At 34.6% G+C, this 14,486-nt stretch overlaps 1 protein-coding gene across 1 annotated transcript; it reads left to right on the top strand.

Moving 5' to 3' along the window:
• The first annotated feature begins 920 nt into the window (after window positions 1-920).
• On the top strand, window positions 921-5,004 carry LOC137937357 (carotenoid 9,10(9',10')-cleavage dioxygenase 1-like). The gene is made up of 15 exons (XM_068782426.1): window positions 921-937; window positions 1,641-1,899; window positions 2,000-2,137; window positions 2,224-2,326; window positions 2,514-2,773; window positions 2,861-3,040; window positions 3,148-3,226; window positions 3,300-3,381; window positions 3,474-3,536; window positions 3,628-3,766; window positions 3,847-4,168; window positions 4,253-4,317; window positions 4,423-4,572; window positions 4,678-4,791; window positions 4,912-5,004. The coding sequence occupies exons 1-15, from the start codon at window positions 921-923 to the stop codon at window positions 5,002-5,004; spliced, it is 2,064 nt and encodes a 687-aa protein (XP_068638527.1).
• Window positions 5,005-14,486: the final 9,482 nt, after the last annotated feature.

Below are 14,486 nucleotides of genomic sequence, written 5' to 3'. Positions count from 1 at the left end.
ATTTAAAACCAATACCGCTGATAGCAATATAAGTGGAAATTGGAAGGTCAAAGTTTAGGCCTGTGAGTAATAAGATAATAATCAACTACATGGTCTGCTAAATTCTCTTCGGGCTTAAAAAAAATCACATGATAGAAAACGGATACGAGATAAACTTATTGATGGAGGAAAAAAGGTAAAAAAATGATTAAAATGATGTATTTAACTTTATCTGGAACATATACAACGAACCCCAGAGTCCTGTCAACCAAAGGCTAACTAGACTTACAAAAGATAAAAATGAAAAAAAAAATCAACACTGAAATCACAGAGGAAGAAAACGTACAGAAGATAAAAATGAAAAAAAAAATCAACACCGAAATCGCTGAGGAAGAAAACGTACAAAAGATAAAAATGAAAAACAAAAATCAACACCGAAATCGCTGAGGAAGAAAGCGTACAAAAGAAAAAAATGGAAAACAAATATCAACTCCAAAATCACAGAGGAAGAAAACATACAGAAGATAAAAATGAAAAAAAAAAAATCAACACTTACTAAAAAAGAGAGTGTTCGCCGTTCGGGGATATCTCCAAAACCTTTCAAAGAATGAAGGATCACTACTGAAACGAAGCGGGAGTTAGAGATTTTGTAGGGTTAGTCGGCGACGCAAAAAAAAAACATTAAATAAAAATCTTACCTCCTGTCAGACTGTGGCTTTTGTTTGTCGGTGAGGAAGAACTTCGGATGAAGAAATCGAAGAGGAAGAAGATAGAAGAGGAAGAAATCGCAAAAGAAGACAAAAAAATCGAAGTCTTTGACAGAGATTGAGAAATCGGAGAGGGAGAAGGAGAACGAGGGATTTGAATACCAAAATCCCCCGTTTCCCATGAATACCCGTCGGCGGACAGTGATTTCTACAAGAAAATCATGCTGAAACGGCATGGAAATGGCAGAGAAGTATGGGTTCCCAGACAGTAGGACGGAAGAGAAGAGACGGGACTCTCTTTAGAACTCTAGAACTCCCCCCGATTCCCGAATCATCATTAAAACAAGCGGGTTAGTGAGCCGACGAGCTGAACCTGGCTCTGCTCGTTAATCTAAACGAACCTATTTTTGAGCTCGAGCTCGGCTCAAGCTCGTTATATAACGAATCGAACCCAGCCGGAACCTGGCTGAACTCAAGCGGCTCGCGAGCCGGCTCGGTTCGAAGCTACCCCTAGTTATAGGTAGTATAAAAATCACATCCCCATCCAAAATAGAGTTTATTTTCCAACTAATAAACTCAAGATCTTTGTACTCATTTATCCATATGGGACTATTCTTTAAAACTGTCATTTAAATGTTTTTTTTCAATTAATAAACTCTAGATATTTGTACTCATTAATCTATGTCAAGGAAGTGGTTTAGTAAGGGGAAAACTTGGAAAAAGATTGGAAGAATGAGATGGCAGGACTGTCTCCATATACAATCGAATGGTTAACTGCTGTTAGTGTAAGTTCCTTAGCTTATACTGAGCTTAAAATAATCTGGCGTAAGATTTATGTTATTTGCACTTCATCGATCAGACTCGAGAGGACTCTCGTCTTTTTCCTTGTCTAAGAACGGGAGGATCGCTTCCGGAACATTGTCTCTCTCATTGTTTTATTTTGTTTAATGGCAGATTACGACGAGTAGAGAGGACAAAGGCCGTGGACAAGCATCTTCCCTTTTCTGTCTTCTCAGAGGATTACGAACATCTCCACGCGTTGGAACAGCATTTCTATTTATTCCATGGTGCATCAGACAGAGAAGACCATCACCCAGACCCATCCATGTCGTCTACCTCCTCCACGGCTTTCCACATCTACAGCTCTGTGGATAGGCCTTCTTTTCCTCGGGGAATTGATTGCTTGAAAATATCCTTTTCTTCCACCGTAACGGTAATCGATAAACCTCCGACTCTCCTGTTTTTCCAAGATTAATTACTCTGATCTCTTCCTCTTTCATCGTGATTTTGAATAATTTTTATCTGAAAAGCAGCAAGGTTTGAGAGCTCTACGGCAGATTCCCATAAGAATTGATGTTGCTGCTACCATCGAGAACAATGCTCGGAAGTTACTCGACGCTTTTGTCGATTCTGTGTTTCGGTTCGAGGATCAACCCTTTCTGCCAACTCAGGTAACGCAGATTGCAACCTTTAGGCCATCATGGTTGTGATAAACTTGTTTACCATCTATTAATTCCATGACTGTGCAAACTGGTAGCTCAACTTCGCACCAGTGGATGAGATCGGAGAAGCAGTTGAGATTTCATGCATAGAAGGAGAGATTCCTCCTGATTTTCCAGAGGGTGTCTACATAAGAAATGGTAAGCACTGAACCTTGTTTCTTGTTGAGGTTGTACATAACGACGCCTTGTTTTTTTTTTTATTATGAGCCCTTCATTGTGCAATCCGATAAGTAATCTTTTGCAAACGAGAGGTAAAAAAATTACGTTTTGCTCGTTTTACTTGTACCACAAACTGTTTTAGAATTTGACCCAGTATGACTTGCAGGATCAAATCCCCTTTTTGGGGCTCTACAGTCGACGGTATCAGTATTTGGAAGATCAAGTCACGCCTGGTTTGAGGGTGAGGGCATGCTTCATGCTGTATATTTTGCCAGGGATCATCAGCGAAAGTGGAGGGTCTCTTATAAGAACAAATACGTCGAATCACGGACATACAAGATAGAGAAAGAAAGAAGTAAGCCTTCTTTTCTTCCAGCCGTGGAGGGAGATTCTTCAGCGGTTCTTGCAGCGTATTTACTGAACCAGGTTGGCCAAGCAATCCCATTTTCTAACCAAGTTTAATGGTGTAAGAGAGTTACATCCATGTTTTAATACAGTTCTCTGATTTTCCAGCTACGTTTCGGCGAAGTAAACAAGTGTATAAGCAATACTAACGTCTTCGAGCATTCTGGGAAATGCTACAGCATTGCAGAGAATTACATACCGCAAGAAATAGACATCTTCAGCCTTAATACACTGAATGACTGGGACGTCAATGGAACCTGGGATCGCCCTTTCATTAGCCACCCGAAGGTCCTTGTTCTACTTTTAATTCTTCAAACTTCACCAAATCTGATAGTGGAGATCTCACACAAACTGTTTATTTTGATGGATCTGATATATTATGTTATACCGAACAGCGAGCTCCGGGAACCGGTGAGCTTGTCATTGTGGGTTTGAACATCAAGCAACCTTACCTTGTCTTAGGCGTCATCTCTGGTACTTTCATCAAATAAATATTTCACTCTTATTAATTGGTTAGCTATTCTGATGGGTGTTTGTTCTTTGTCAGCTGACGGAAAGAAACTGAAACATAAAGCTGATCTCGAACTCAACAGAAACATCCTCACTCATGAAATAGGTGTTACAGAACAGTATGTTTTCAGTACTAATTTTCTTGCTTATTCGTATTAAATTGAAAGCAGATGATGTTAATTGCATGTTGATCTTCCGTCTGTGCTCTCAGATACAACGTAATCCTGGATTTCCCACTTACTGTGGACGCTTACAGGCTCATCCAAGGCGGCCCGTGAGTTTTTTTTTTTTTTTTTTTTACATGGAATCGATTGTGGTTTTCAGACAGGATGAACTCTGCATAACGAGGTAATTACTAAGGGCAGGTTGATTAAATACGATGAAAAAGGGTATGCAAGAATTGGAGTTATGCCCCGGTATGGAGATGCAAAATCCATTAAATGGTTTGAAGTAGAGCCACACTGCACTTTTCATATTCTTAATTGCTTTGAAGATGAAGACGAGGTAAATGATGCTAAAAATATTTGATTGCATTCTTTGTCTATAACCAGTAAAACAAGTACGATTCAACTCTTCTGAAACAGGTCATTGTGCGGGGGTGTCGAGCTCGGGCGTCGATCATTCCAGGCCCAGACTTTGGTCTCAATAAATTTGAATGGTTCTCGAGAGGTCTTAAACCGATCGCTACAAGTGATGAAACCATCGGTTGTCCCACTGAAGATGGATTGCTTTTCACCTGTACTTACGAATGGAAATTAAACATGAAATCTGGGGAAGTGAAGGAGAGAGTTCTCACTGGAACCGATTCCTCAATGGACTTTCCCGCGATTAATAACAGCTACATCGGTTTGAGGAACAATTACGGGTACACCCAAGTAGTGGATTCCTCTGCGAGCTCCGCCTGTGGTAATAGAAGAAATCTCATTCCATTGCGTAGATTGTTTCCTTCTTATATAACTTCCATACATTTCCTAAAAACATTCTGGTCAGGTCATGCCAAGTATGGGAAACTAGCAAAGTTATACTTTGAACAACACAGCAATCGAATGCCCGAGGTTATTGCTTCTATACACCGTATACTAGCCATTCTTCTTCTCCATCATGTAGTTTACGGAAGCTTCAATGGCCAAGCAAGCTAATATAAGTTGGTTATGAACCAGAAGGAGGATCTTGTCAAAGTGGAGTATCATAATTTGGCGCAGAGCGAGTTTTGCTCAGGAGCAGCCTTTGTTGCTAAACATGGTGGTGGAGAGGAGGACGATGGTTGGATGATCTCCTTCATCCATAATGAAGAAACTAACTTATCTCAGGCAAGCAAAGCACTATAGTCTTATTTCCGATTGAGCTTAATAACTTGGCAAAGGCTACTGATCTCCGTTTTGGCATTCTAATATGCTTAAGTGAGGATGTTGCAGGTTCATATAATAGACGCAAAGAATTTTGGAGGAGAAGCAGTGGCCAAAATACCGTTGCCTGGTAGAGTGCCATATGGATTTCACGGTACTTTCGTCTGTAAGCCCTTTAGGGGGGTTAGTGCACAATGTAAGTGCGGAGGGAAAGTGTATTACAATGAAAAGTTCTTTCCCTGGGGAAAGTGAAAGGGAATGTAAAGTACTTGTTTGTGTTAGTGTGCGCAATGAAAAATGCAGTGTAAAGTACTTGTTTGTGTTAGTATGCGCAATGAAAAGAGCAGTGTAAAGTACTTGTTTGTGTTAGTGTACACAAGGGAAAGTGTGGTGTAAAGTGTATATAAATTATTTATTAAATAAAATATTTTGATATATCTGACTATTAGAAAATTAAATTAATATTAATTAATAAATAAAATATAATAATTAAACAAATACTTACTTTTATGTTATTAAAATTGTAATCAAATTTTAATTTTGCAATATCTAAGTATAAAATCGTACTACATAGCATACTACACAAATATCGTAATAATAAAAATAAAAATATTACAAATATAACTCAATCAACTTTTTAATATAAAAAAATTATATCTGTTCATACAGAAGTACAACACAAAAAATATTTAGTGGCATTAAAACATAATTTATCAAATATTTATTTTAAGAATATTTTAATTATTTATAAAATAAATATATTAAATAAAAAATAATTATTTTATAAAAAAATATAAATTATTATTTTTACGACGATGGTTTAATTTTTCCTAAGTTAGAAAAAATTAAACCATCATCTTCCTCATGGCGCGCGTCGTCTTCCTCAGCGGCGGGCCAGCGGGCAACTGCGACGGAGGTGGCGTTCCAACGGTACGCCGAGAGGGAGAAGAGAGGGAGGTCGAGAGGCTCTGCAGCAAAGGCTCGGCCTCCCGTGCTCTACGACGGAGGTCGAGAGGGAGAGGAGAGGGAGGCCAAGAGAGAAGAGAAGCCGAAGGCGTCGAGCGAGCGAGAGAGAAATTTTTTTTTCTCTGAAACCTCGTTCGACAGAGCTTCCTTTCCTAGCCCGAGATGTAATTGAGCGATGGTAAGTGAATTCAGAGTTCCCTTTGAATTCACTTACCATCACTTTTTTCCTAAAACAGGGGGAATTGAAATTCATTTGTATTTCACTTTCCCCCGTCACTTACGCTGCACACTAACGGGTTTTGCCTCAATTTCCCCAGCGTAAGTGAAACACATTTCACTTACGCTGCGCACTAACAGGGCCTTAGATTCTAGCAAGAGCGACAATGCTGAGCAATACTAGTTTTTACAACATCTCCTTACCAGTGCTCAAGGGTTGGTGCTGCACAATAGTCCTTCCGTGCTTGAGTTAAATCTGGGTCATCAAACGAACCGAGTCGGGTTGTGGCCCATAATGTATTTTGAAAGTTGTACATACACATGAACTAAATTGGCAGAAATAGATATGTAGGGTTGAGACCTCAAATATGCAATCGACTCCTTGAGACTCAACATCTCTCTTTTTGTAAGCTTTCACCGGAGAAAGCTTTCTTTTTGTTGTATTTCATTTTTTTATACATTTACAATATTCTTATTTATACATAGAATTATAACCGGATTTCCTTTGATTTTTCGGATCTCTGATTTCTTAGATAAAATTTAAGACTTTTTCCTCTTGATTTTACGAAAGAATTCTTCCTCTGGAACAGCTCATGCCAACAAGTTTCCTGTAGCTCACCTTGAACCTCAGCTAGCCGACTCTTGGTCATCTTAACTCTTCCTTTGTTTAGGCAAACTTTTCTTCATTGGCTTGAAAGTGATGGATAGAAGGTAAAGATTGACCATCGACTATCTCATCTATCTAGCTTGAATTGTGTTGGGAGACTATTTTGTCTCAAATTTTTCATTCAACCTAATTTTGATAATAACAAATAATTGGGAATTAATCATATACTTTAGTTTAGAAAGCTTTGAATAGTTTTTTTAAATCATACTCAAGTTCATACATTAATGATTATTAGTAGAGTATAGTAGATCATTCAAACAGTCTAGTTAAATGGATGAGAAATAAATGTATTAGAAACATAGAGTGTTCAAACTGTAGGACAACCATTTGATGTCTGATATAAATAGAGAGTGAAGAAGTCCAAACCATTTGAATAATGTTTTTTGAATTTGAATAGTGCTATAAATAGAGAGTGAAGAAGCCAAACCATTTTAATAAAGTGTTGTAGTATTCGAACGATGAATTGAATAGAGGCTAACATAAAAATTGGAAGGAAAACATCATTTGAACGAATATTGATGCAAACATAAAATAAAGTGGATAAACCACTCGAACAATATGTTTAATATTTGAATGGTGCACTAAAGAGAAGCTAATAGAAGCACTAGAAGAAAAGTACCTTTGAAATAGTAACCATCAAGCGTTTGAACAATACGCATAATAGAAGGGAGACTACTCGAACAATTGTTGAACTATGAACCTAAATAAGATTTTAAGCTTGAATTATTCATGTTATGTCTTCAAATCATGTAAGTGACCTACTATTGTGTTAGCAGCCAAGACTTGAACTCAAAATATTTATTTGAAAATTTTAATTTATTTTTCATTAAGATTTAGAAAAAAGAATCAAACAACTCTATTTTTGAATATTGGGTTCGTGCTTATGTAAATGTTTCTTGTATAAGAATACCTGCGACAATAATCCAACTCACTTCTAAAACATTGTTTGATTGTTATATCATCTATGGAATTTGTATTTTGAATCCCAACCTTGAGTTCAATGTTCTTTCCAAAACAACTAAGTATACCAATACTATTATGTTTAAATCTTTGGTCATCTTAACTTGTTTTCTTGTTGGACTTGCTTTCCTTGATTGTTGAGTCATATTCCCTTTCACCATCCTTCTTTGTACCTTAATTTTTAAATATTACTATTATTTGAGCTGATTATACAAAAGATTAAATTTTTTAAGCTTCCAAAAGAGTGTCTAATTTCCAAATCATTTCAATTAGATTTAAAATCCTCATTTTGGTAACCATAATTAGGTTTAGTGTAATTATTTTAGCTTCATTTGTTGTATCAACCTATTTATGAGGCAATTTAATTTGTTAAAATTTTAAAGCAAGTAACCATTGCATTGTTCTTGGACAAGTTTTGTGTAAGCAAGTCCAAAATCCATCTTACAACCATTCTAAGCCTATGTGGCTATCGATGAACTATGAATTTGGTTGAAATGAGTTATTTACTCGCTTGGGGTAAGGCATTTGTTGCCTTTAGCTTTTTTTTTGGCTTGTATAGCCAAAAATTAAGGTGGATTGACTTGTGTAGCCTAAATTCGGACCTAACAAAGTGCCCAATACTCACACGTCAACAAATTAAAGAAGACCTTTTTCGATGAAATTTTTTATTGATTGAATGCAAAAAATTTGTCAACAAAACTTCTGACTCCACCGACAAAGTTTATGATAAGATTTTCATGGGCAGATCTTTTGTTCCCAAAATGAACATTTTGTTGATAGAGATTGAAAGTTTGTTGGAAGAAAATTTGACTGACAAGAGTTTAAAATATCTGCCTCCAAAATTCAAGTTTCTATTGGCATAAGTTTTCATTTGGTAAGTGTAAAAGTATTATTCCACTAGTAGAAGTTTAACTTTTACTGATGGAATCTCAAATGCATCAGAAGATCTTCAACTTCTATTGAAGGAAAACTATTTTTGTCAATAGGAGTCATAAAATTTTAAAAAATAAATTTAACTGATTTGAAAAGGCAAACTTCTACTGACTGAAAACTATTTCACACGTAGAAATCAAATTCTTATGCCAACAAAAAATTAAAATTTGTAGCGACAAGGTTTTTTAATTTTTAGTTTATTTTTATATTTTCAATTTCCTTTATAAAAAAATTAAAATACAATTATTGTATTAATCACAGATATTTTAAAGTAAATCTTAACAAAACAAATAATTTTTAATAAAATAATTGATTCATAAAATTTGAAATGTATATAATATATAAAATAAATAAAACAATTATCAAGGTCCTACGTGGGGGGATCTGTGAGCGTTTATGTCCTTGTGGAAACATCTTCACATATGCATTTGAGTCAACTAAGATGTAGGAATCTACACTTGCACTTCCATCTCCTAGTCACTCTACTTCATTACCTTCATTTCATCCAAATTCAACTGTAGTTTTTCTTTGGTTTGGTTTAACTTGTTCACGAGGGCTGCATTTGTCTAAAGTAGAACTTGGAGTACTAGGGGAAGGTGGTGTTTTTTGACTTATCGCCTTTACTTAGCCCAATCTGATATCTAGTACCCAGGACACTTATCTCTTTCATTATCCATAGGAATACCAGCCACCTTTGTGTCCGCCACCTTTTTCTTTGCATATTATCATGTTACAATTGATCAATATTTAATATCAATATTTTAATAAAATATTATTTATAATAAATATTAGGCCAAAATAGTAATTATACTTTTTTTTCAACCTCATCCCCCTTCAAAGCCCATTTGCATGTCTCTTGATATTATGTGTGTATAAAGAAATCAACCTCATTCATTTCTTTACCCCTTCGAAGTCAATATACATACTATCTCAAAAGTTTTACATGAAAATCCTTGCGCATAAAGTGGTTGCATAGACACCCCCAATCCTCCATATAAACCCCATGATAAGGCTTCATCTTGTTAAGTCTAGTGAAAAAGAAACCTAGAGGAGAGCCGAATAGGTGTATTAGCTTTTATTACAATTTTAGATTTCTTTTACTTAGACTTGTGTATGTTCACAACTTTTAATTAATTCTAATATGCATGAATAATTTCAAAAGCAAAGATCAAATACAAACAAGAAATCACATGAGGAAAACACCAGATTTGTAGTGGTTTACAATCATTTCTATGAGTTACTATTCCGCTTCCAAGGTATTTTGGACCTTAGAGTTAATTCATTATATCCAGGTTGGCAAATGATACTTATGTTAAATTGTCTCTACAACTAATTATAGTGCTGTCCACATAGAGACTTACACTACTTAATTGACCATTACAACCAATTTATAATGCACATCCTCACATAGAATTACAATACACAAACTAGGTACATAGAATTTTAGTTAAATAGAAATCTTTCCAATATTAAAAAACTAACCACTGTTGCCCAAAAAAGACTTTTTGTCATTTAGCAAAACTACGTCAAAGAGAGAGGTGTATGGATGAATTGGTGCCAAGAGGAAAAAACTTGAATAGTCTACCCCATGCCTTGAGAATGGATTTATAGTTATGGGAAAGTGTTTACAATGACTACAATACCCTTACGACTACATTCTTCAAAAGGACAAAGACTTAAGAAGATATACACCAACTTGCATAATTATAATTCTATGTCATCTCTATAGAAGTTCTCCTTATTTACTAGGCATGTATCCCCTACACACATGGGTGTCTTTTAACATTCCCCCTCAAACTGGTATTTGTAACTTCACTTTGAAAATAATCTATGTCAAGAAACTTGCGTGTTTGAAAAAGAAATTTTGATTGCCTTACTTTGATTCATTTTGTTCTTGTTCACATCTTGCTTGTAATCTTCATCTTGTTCTCCCCCTTACTTGAATAATCAAGTCACATAAAATTTGATTACCATGGCACGTGGAATTTTTCGTTGTAGATTATACCTCTTGTTCTTCTTAAATGTGGAATTTGGGAGGAGGTGCAACCACTACAACACTCAACTTCCAATTTGAATTATTACACGTATAGAAAATTAGAAGAGGATGTACATCATATCAATAGAGTAATGAATGTGACATGACTTGATTAAGCTTGTATAATCTTTCATGGTAGATTTTGTCACCTACCCAATCCTTCACACTTCTCATTCTATTCTTCCCCTCAAGTTGGGAGGTAATGGTAATGATCCCATCTTGAAACACAAAAAAAGTTATAATAATTATATTCTCCATCAAGGTGTTCCAAAGACAAGTACTCAATCGGATACAAATTCTCAAAAAGTAAAAAATATGGGTGATAAAGCAGGAGTCAAAACCAACCTCAAAGGATTTTGAACAAAATTGTGATAATAATCACTAAAGAGGGTAATACCTATCACTCAAAAGATGGTGATAAAAATCCAAGGGTACCTATAAAAAAGTCTCAATGGATTTAAAAACAACCATATATATATAAAAAAAAAACGAGCACCAACCAAAGCAACACACTAAGGGGTTGGCCTAAGAGGGTAAATGAGAGTAAAAAAAGGATGATAGGAGAAAGTCATCGAGTAAAATGGTAGTGGGGGGTTAAACCAAGAGAAAATAACTACCATTGTAATAAGAAAGAGACTGTAATGGTAGTATTGAAATAACTTAACAAATTTGACCAAGTATAACCCAAGAGAGAGATAAAACATCATTCCTCTATAAACATGATGATTAAGGAAACTTAAAAAAAACCTCCATTTAGAAAGTAGTGAGATGGAACACAATAATAGAAACTTTCTAAAAATAGACTAATCATATCAGGCAATTAATTTTTTAACACAACTTGACCAATTTGGAAAGAAATTATTCAAGAGATAAATTCTGGAATAAGGGAGATTTAGGACACTACTATTTGAAATTTAGAATGAGGAAACACGACTTTCTAAATAAAAAAATTCAAACTTTGTTAAAAAGGAAACTAAACTCATATAGGGAAAGATACCCCTTTAGGAAATTAATGTGATGTGAGATCAAAGAAAGAAAAAAATTTATGGAAAGAAAGATATTGAAATTAGTAAAATATTGACCAGAATTAGAAAACAAATAGGAAACTTAACCAACATTAGCAACTCAAAAAGTGAAGCCAAAAAAATCGGCTTAAATTCGGATCTTCACATGTAATAGGATATCAACATGACCTTTGATTCTTCCAATGCGAATATCTTTCTCTGGAAAGATAAGATTGAGAAACGGTTTATTGGGATTGAAAGTAGACCCACATATATTTATTTTGAGATATAATTCTCAATATAAATTCTTAGTAATATTGGTAAAAAATATTCATAAAGATGAGGCTTCGTGCTACTACTCGAAACTTTTTTGTACTTTCACCTTCTCTGATTCAGATGTCGATTTTTCTCTCTAGAAAAATGCGATTGCAAAAATTCTTTTCGAATTGAAAAGTAGACTCAAAGATATTTCCAATGATATATAATTTTCTATATGAAAGTCATGTTAAGAGAATAAAAATTTAATGAAAAACAAGAATTGGTAAATAAGACTAAAACGAAAAACAAGAAATTCCTTTTTTTCTTTCTTTCTTGTTCCTCACTTTTTTCTCCATCTTTTTCTCCTTTTCTATCTCATATCTTTGCCTGCTTTGATACCATGTTATGTTTTAGGGCTAATACATAAACCCAAGAGATCTCAAGGGAAGGGGAGAAGAGAGGAACTCACCTCTTGGAAGAGAGGAGAAGAAACCAAGGGAGAGAAAGAAGAAGAAAAGAGAGAGAGGTGTATGGACGAATTTGAGTTAAGAGGAAGAGGTTTGAATAGTCTACCCCATGCCTTGAGGCTGTATTTATAGTTTCGAGAAGGTATTTACAATGATTACAATGCCCTTAAGGCTACATCCTTTAAAAGAAAAAATATATAAAAAAATATATAGCAGCTTGCATAATTATAATTCTTTGCCATCTCTATGAAAGTTCTTCTTATTTACTTGCCATGACACCCCTACACACATGGGTGTCTTTTAACAACAATGCACATCCTCACATAGAATTACAATAAAAAATTAGGTACATAGAATTTTGGTTAAATAGAAACTTTCTAATATTAAAAAAAACTACCCATTGTTATCCAAAAATGACTTTTTGTAATTTAGCAAAACAAGATCAAAATAGGTTAAAAATTCTATAAAATATGTTAGATCCTATTTTTGTTGTCAAACACAATGGTAGGTCATTTACAGTTTTTGGAGATCTACAACTCATGGATCAAGGCTTGGAAATATGATGATTTGAATTTACTGTAGTGCGTGGTCTACTACATGGACATTTGCCGACTCCTTCTAGCTGATTGCTTCTAAGTGATTAACTCCTTATGCTCTTCTATTTTTGTGATGTGGTCGACTACTCTTTAAATTTGAAAAGGTTATATTTCTTAATGTTGTCAACTTCTTTCTATTTTGATTTGTGAGTGCGGGTGACTATTGAAAAAAATTAAAAACTTACTATTTCTTGTAGTCGACTCCTTTCTAACTTTGTTTCTTCATTTCTCCTACTAATGTGGTTGACTCCTTTGTATGTGCTCAATTCTTTTTCCATATTTTACCAAATTGCCCTTCTTAGCATAAAAAATTAAATGGGCATACCATGGTTAGTCATCTAGATTTGATATCATCCAAGTAAGGACAAATGGATGGATCTTGAGACTTCATTCCAACACTTTGTCTCTTCAAGATCACCCTTGAGAGATTTGAACACTCCCTCCTCACTTTGTGCATTCTCATCATTAAATACATCTACTTTGCATGTTTCCTTTAAAAAAAAATGAAACATTGCAATCAAAATTATCAATAAAGGAAAATGTAAAAAAAAAAAAAAGAATCACTTACCATGATGTAAGGGCACAAGGGTAGAAAATAATCGATAATACATGCCTTAAACTTCTTCAATTTGTTTCTTAAATGGTTCCTTAACAAGTGAATCAAATAATCAACTTAGAGCTCAGTGGGCCTCCGCTGACCATGACATACAGTGATTGGTCATGGACATTCATGCTTCTATATCCATGATCAACAACATAAAATGCTTAGTTGGATTATGAGCTTGCTTATGCAAGGGTATGGATGAAGATTCACTTATATAAAAAAAAAAAACAGTTTATAAGCATCTATAAGATTATGGAATAAAATTTTGTTATAATGGAAAATAACGTTATTACCCTTGATCTCATGCAAGGCCTCATCAAACTGCCTATGCCACTTCATGCTAGATAGGTAGCTTTGTGCTCTCTCTCTCTCTCTCTCTCTCACCAATGTGCGTGCAAGGTGGAGACATGATGTGATACTAAATAGATATGGGAATTACCTATTCAATTATTTAGGATATTAGCATGATATCGATTAATATATTGTAACACGAACTAATTTGTAATAAATAAATTTATTAGAAATATTAGACATTGTTTTTAGATATGAAAATTAATTTTGGTTGCCCTCAAATTCATTTTTATCTTCATCTTCATCTAGATGATTATGTTCTTCTTTGTCCCTCCATCTTGTTATCTACTAACCACAAATTTTGCCATGTGAATAAAGGCATCTATCACATTCTTATATACTATATGGAACCTACTGTACAGTTTCATCCATGTCTTGTCCATTTTTTGCTTAACACCATTCATCGGTAACTTCCTAAGACCTAATTAGGTTAGAAAATAGATGATAACATGCAAAACCCTCTAAGTTTACATGAAAATACCCTAATTATACCTCCCAAATCACATCTAACTTCTTTGATCACTTGAAATTGTGACTCCTCATCACCCATTCAGGACCTAATATTGTTTAACATTGTATGGTTTAATTTAAGACAATTGTCAAAGTTTTGACATCTCTTTACACCCTACATGTCATGCTGACATAAATAGTTTTTTGACACGTAGATATTGTGCTTTGTCTCTAAAGCATGATACATATAAGTCAACACTGTATACAATGTAATATAGAGGAAATAAATAATATGTAACCAAAATGTATTGACAATAATCTCAAATCGTAACATCAACAATGTTACACATTATGTCATACAGACTTCTAAA

This window comes from Aristolochia californica, unplaced genomic scaffold (assembly GCF_029961685.1).
Source record: "Aristolochia californica isolate CCGP_79_NKW_82.1479 unplaced genomic scaffold, dmAriCali1.0.hap1 SCAF_7, whole genome shotgun sequence".
Taxonomy (NCBI): domain Eukaryota; kingdom Viridiplantae; phylum Streptophyta; class Magnoliopsida; order Piperales; family Aristolochiaceae; genus Aristolochia; species Aristolochia californica.
The sequence above is the reverse complement of the archived record's forward strand: the minus strand, read 5'-3'. Positions and strand labels throughout refer to the sequence as shown.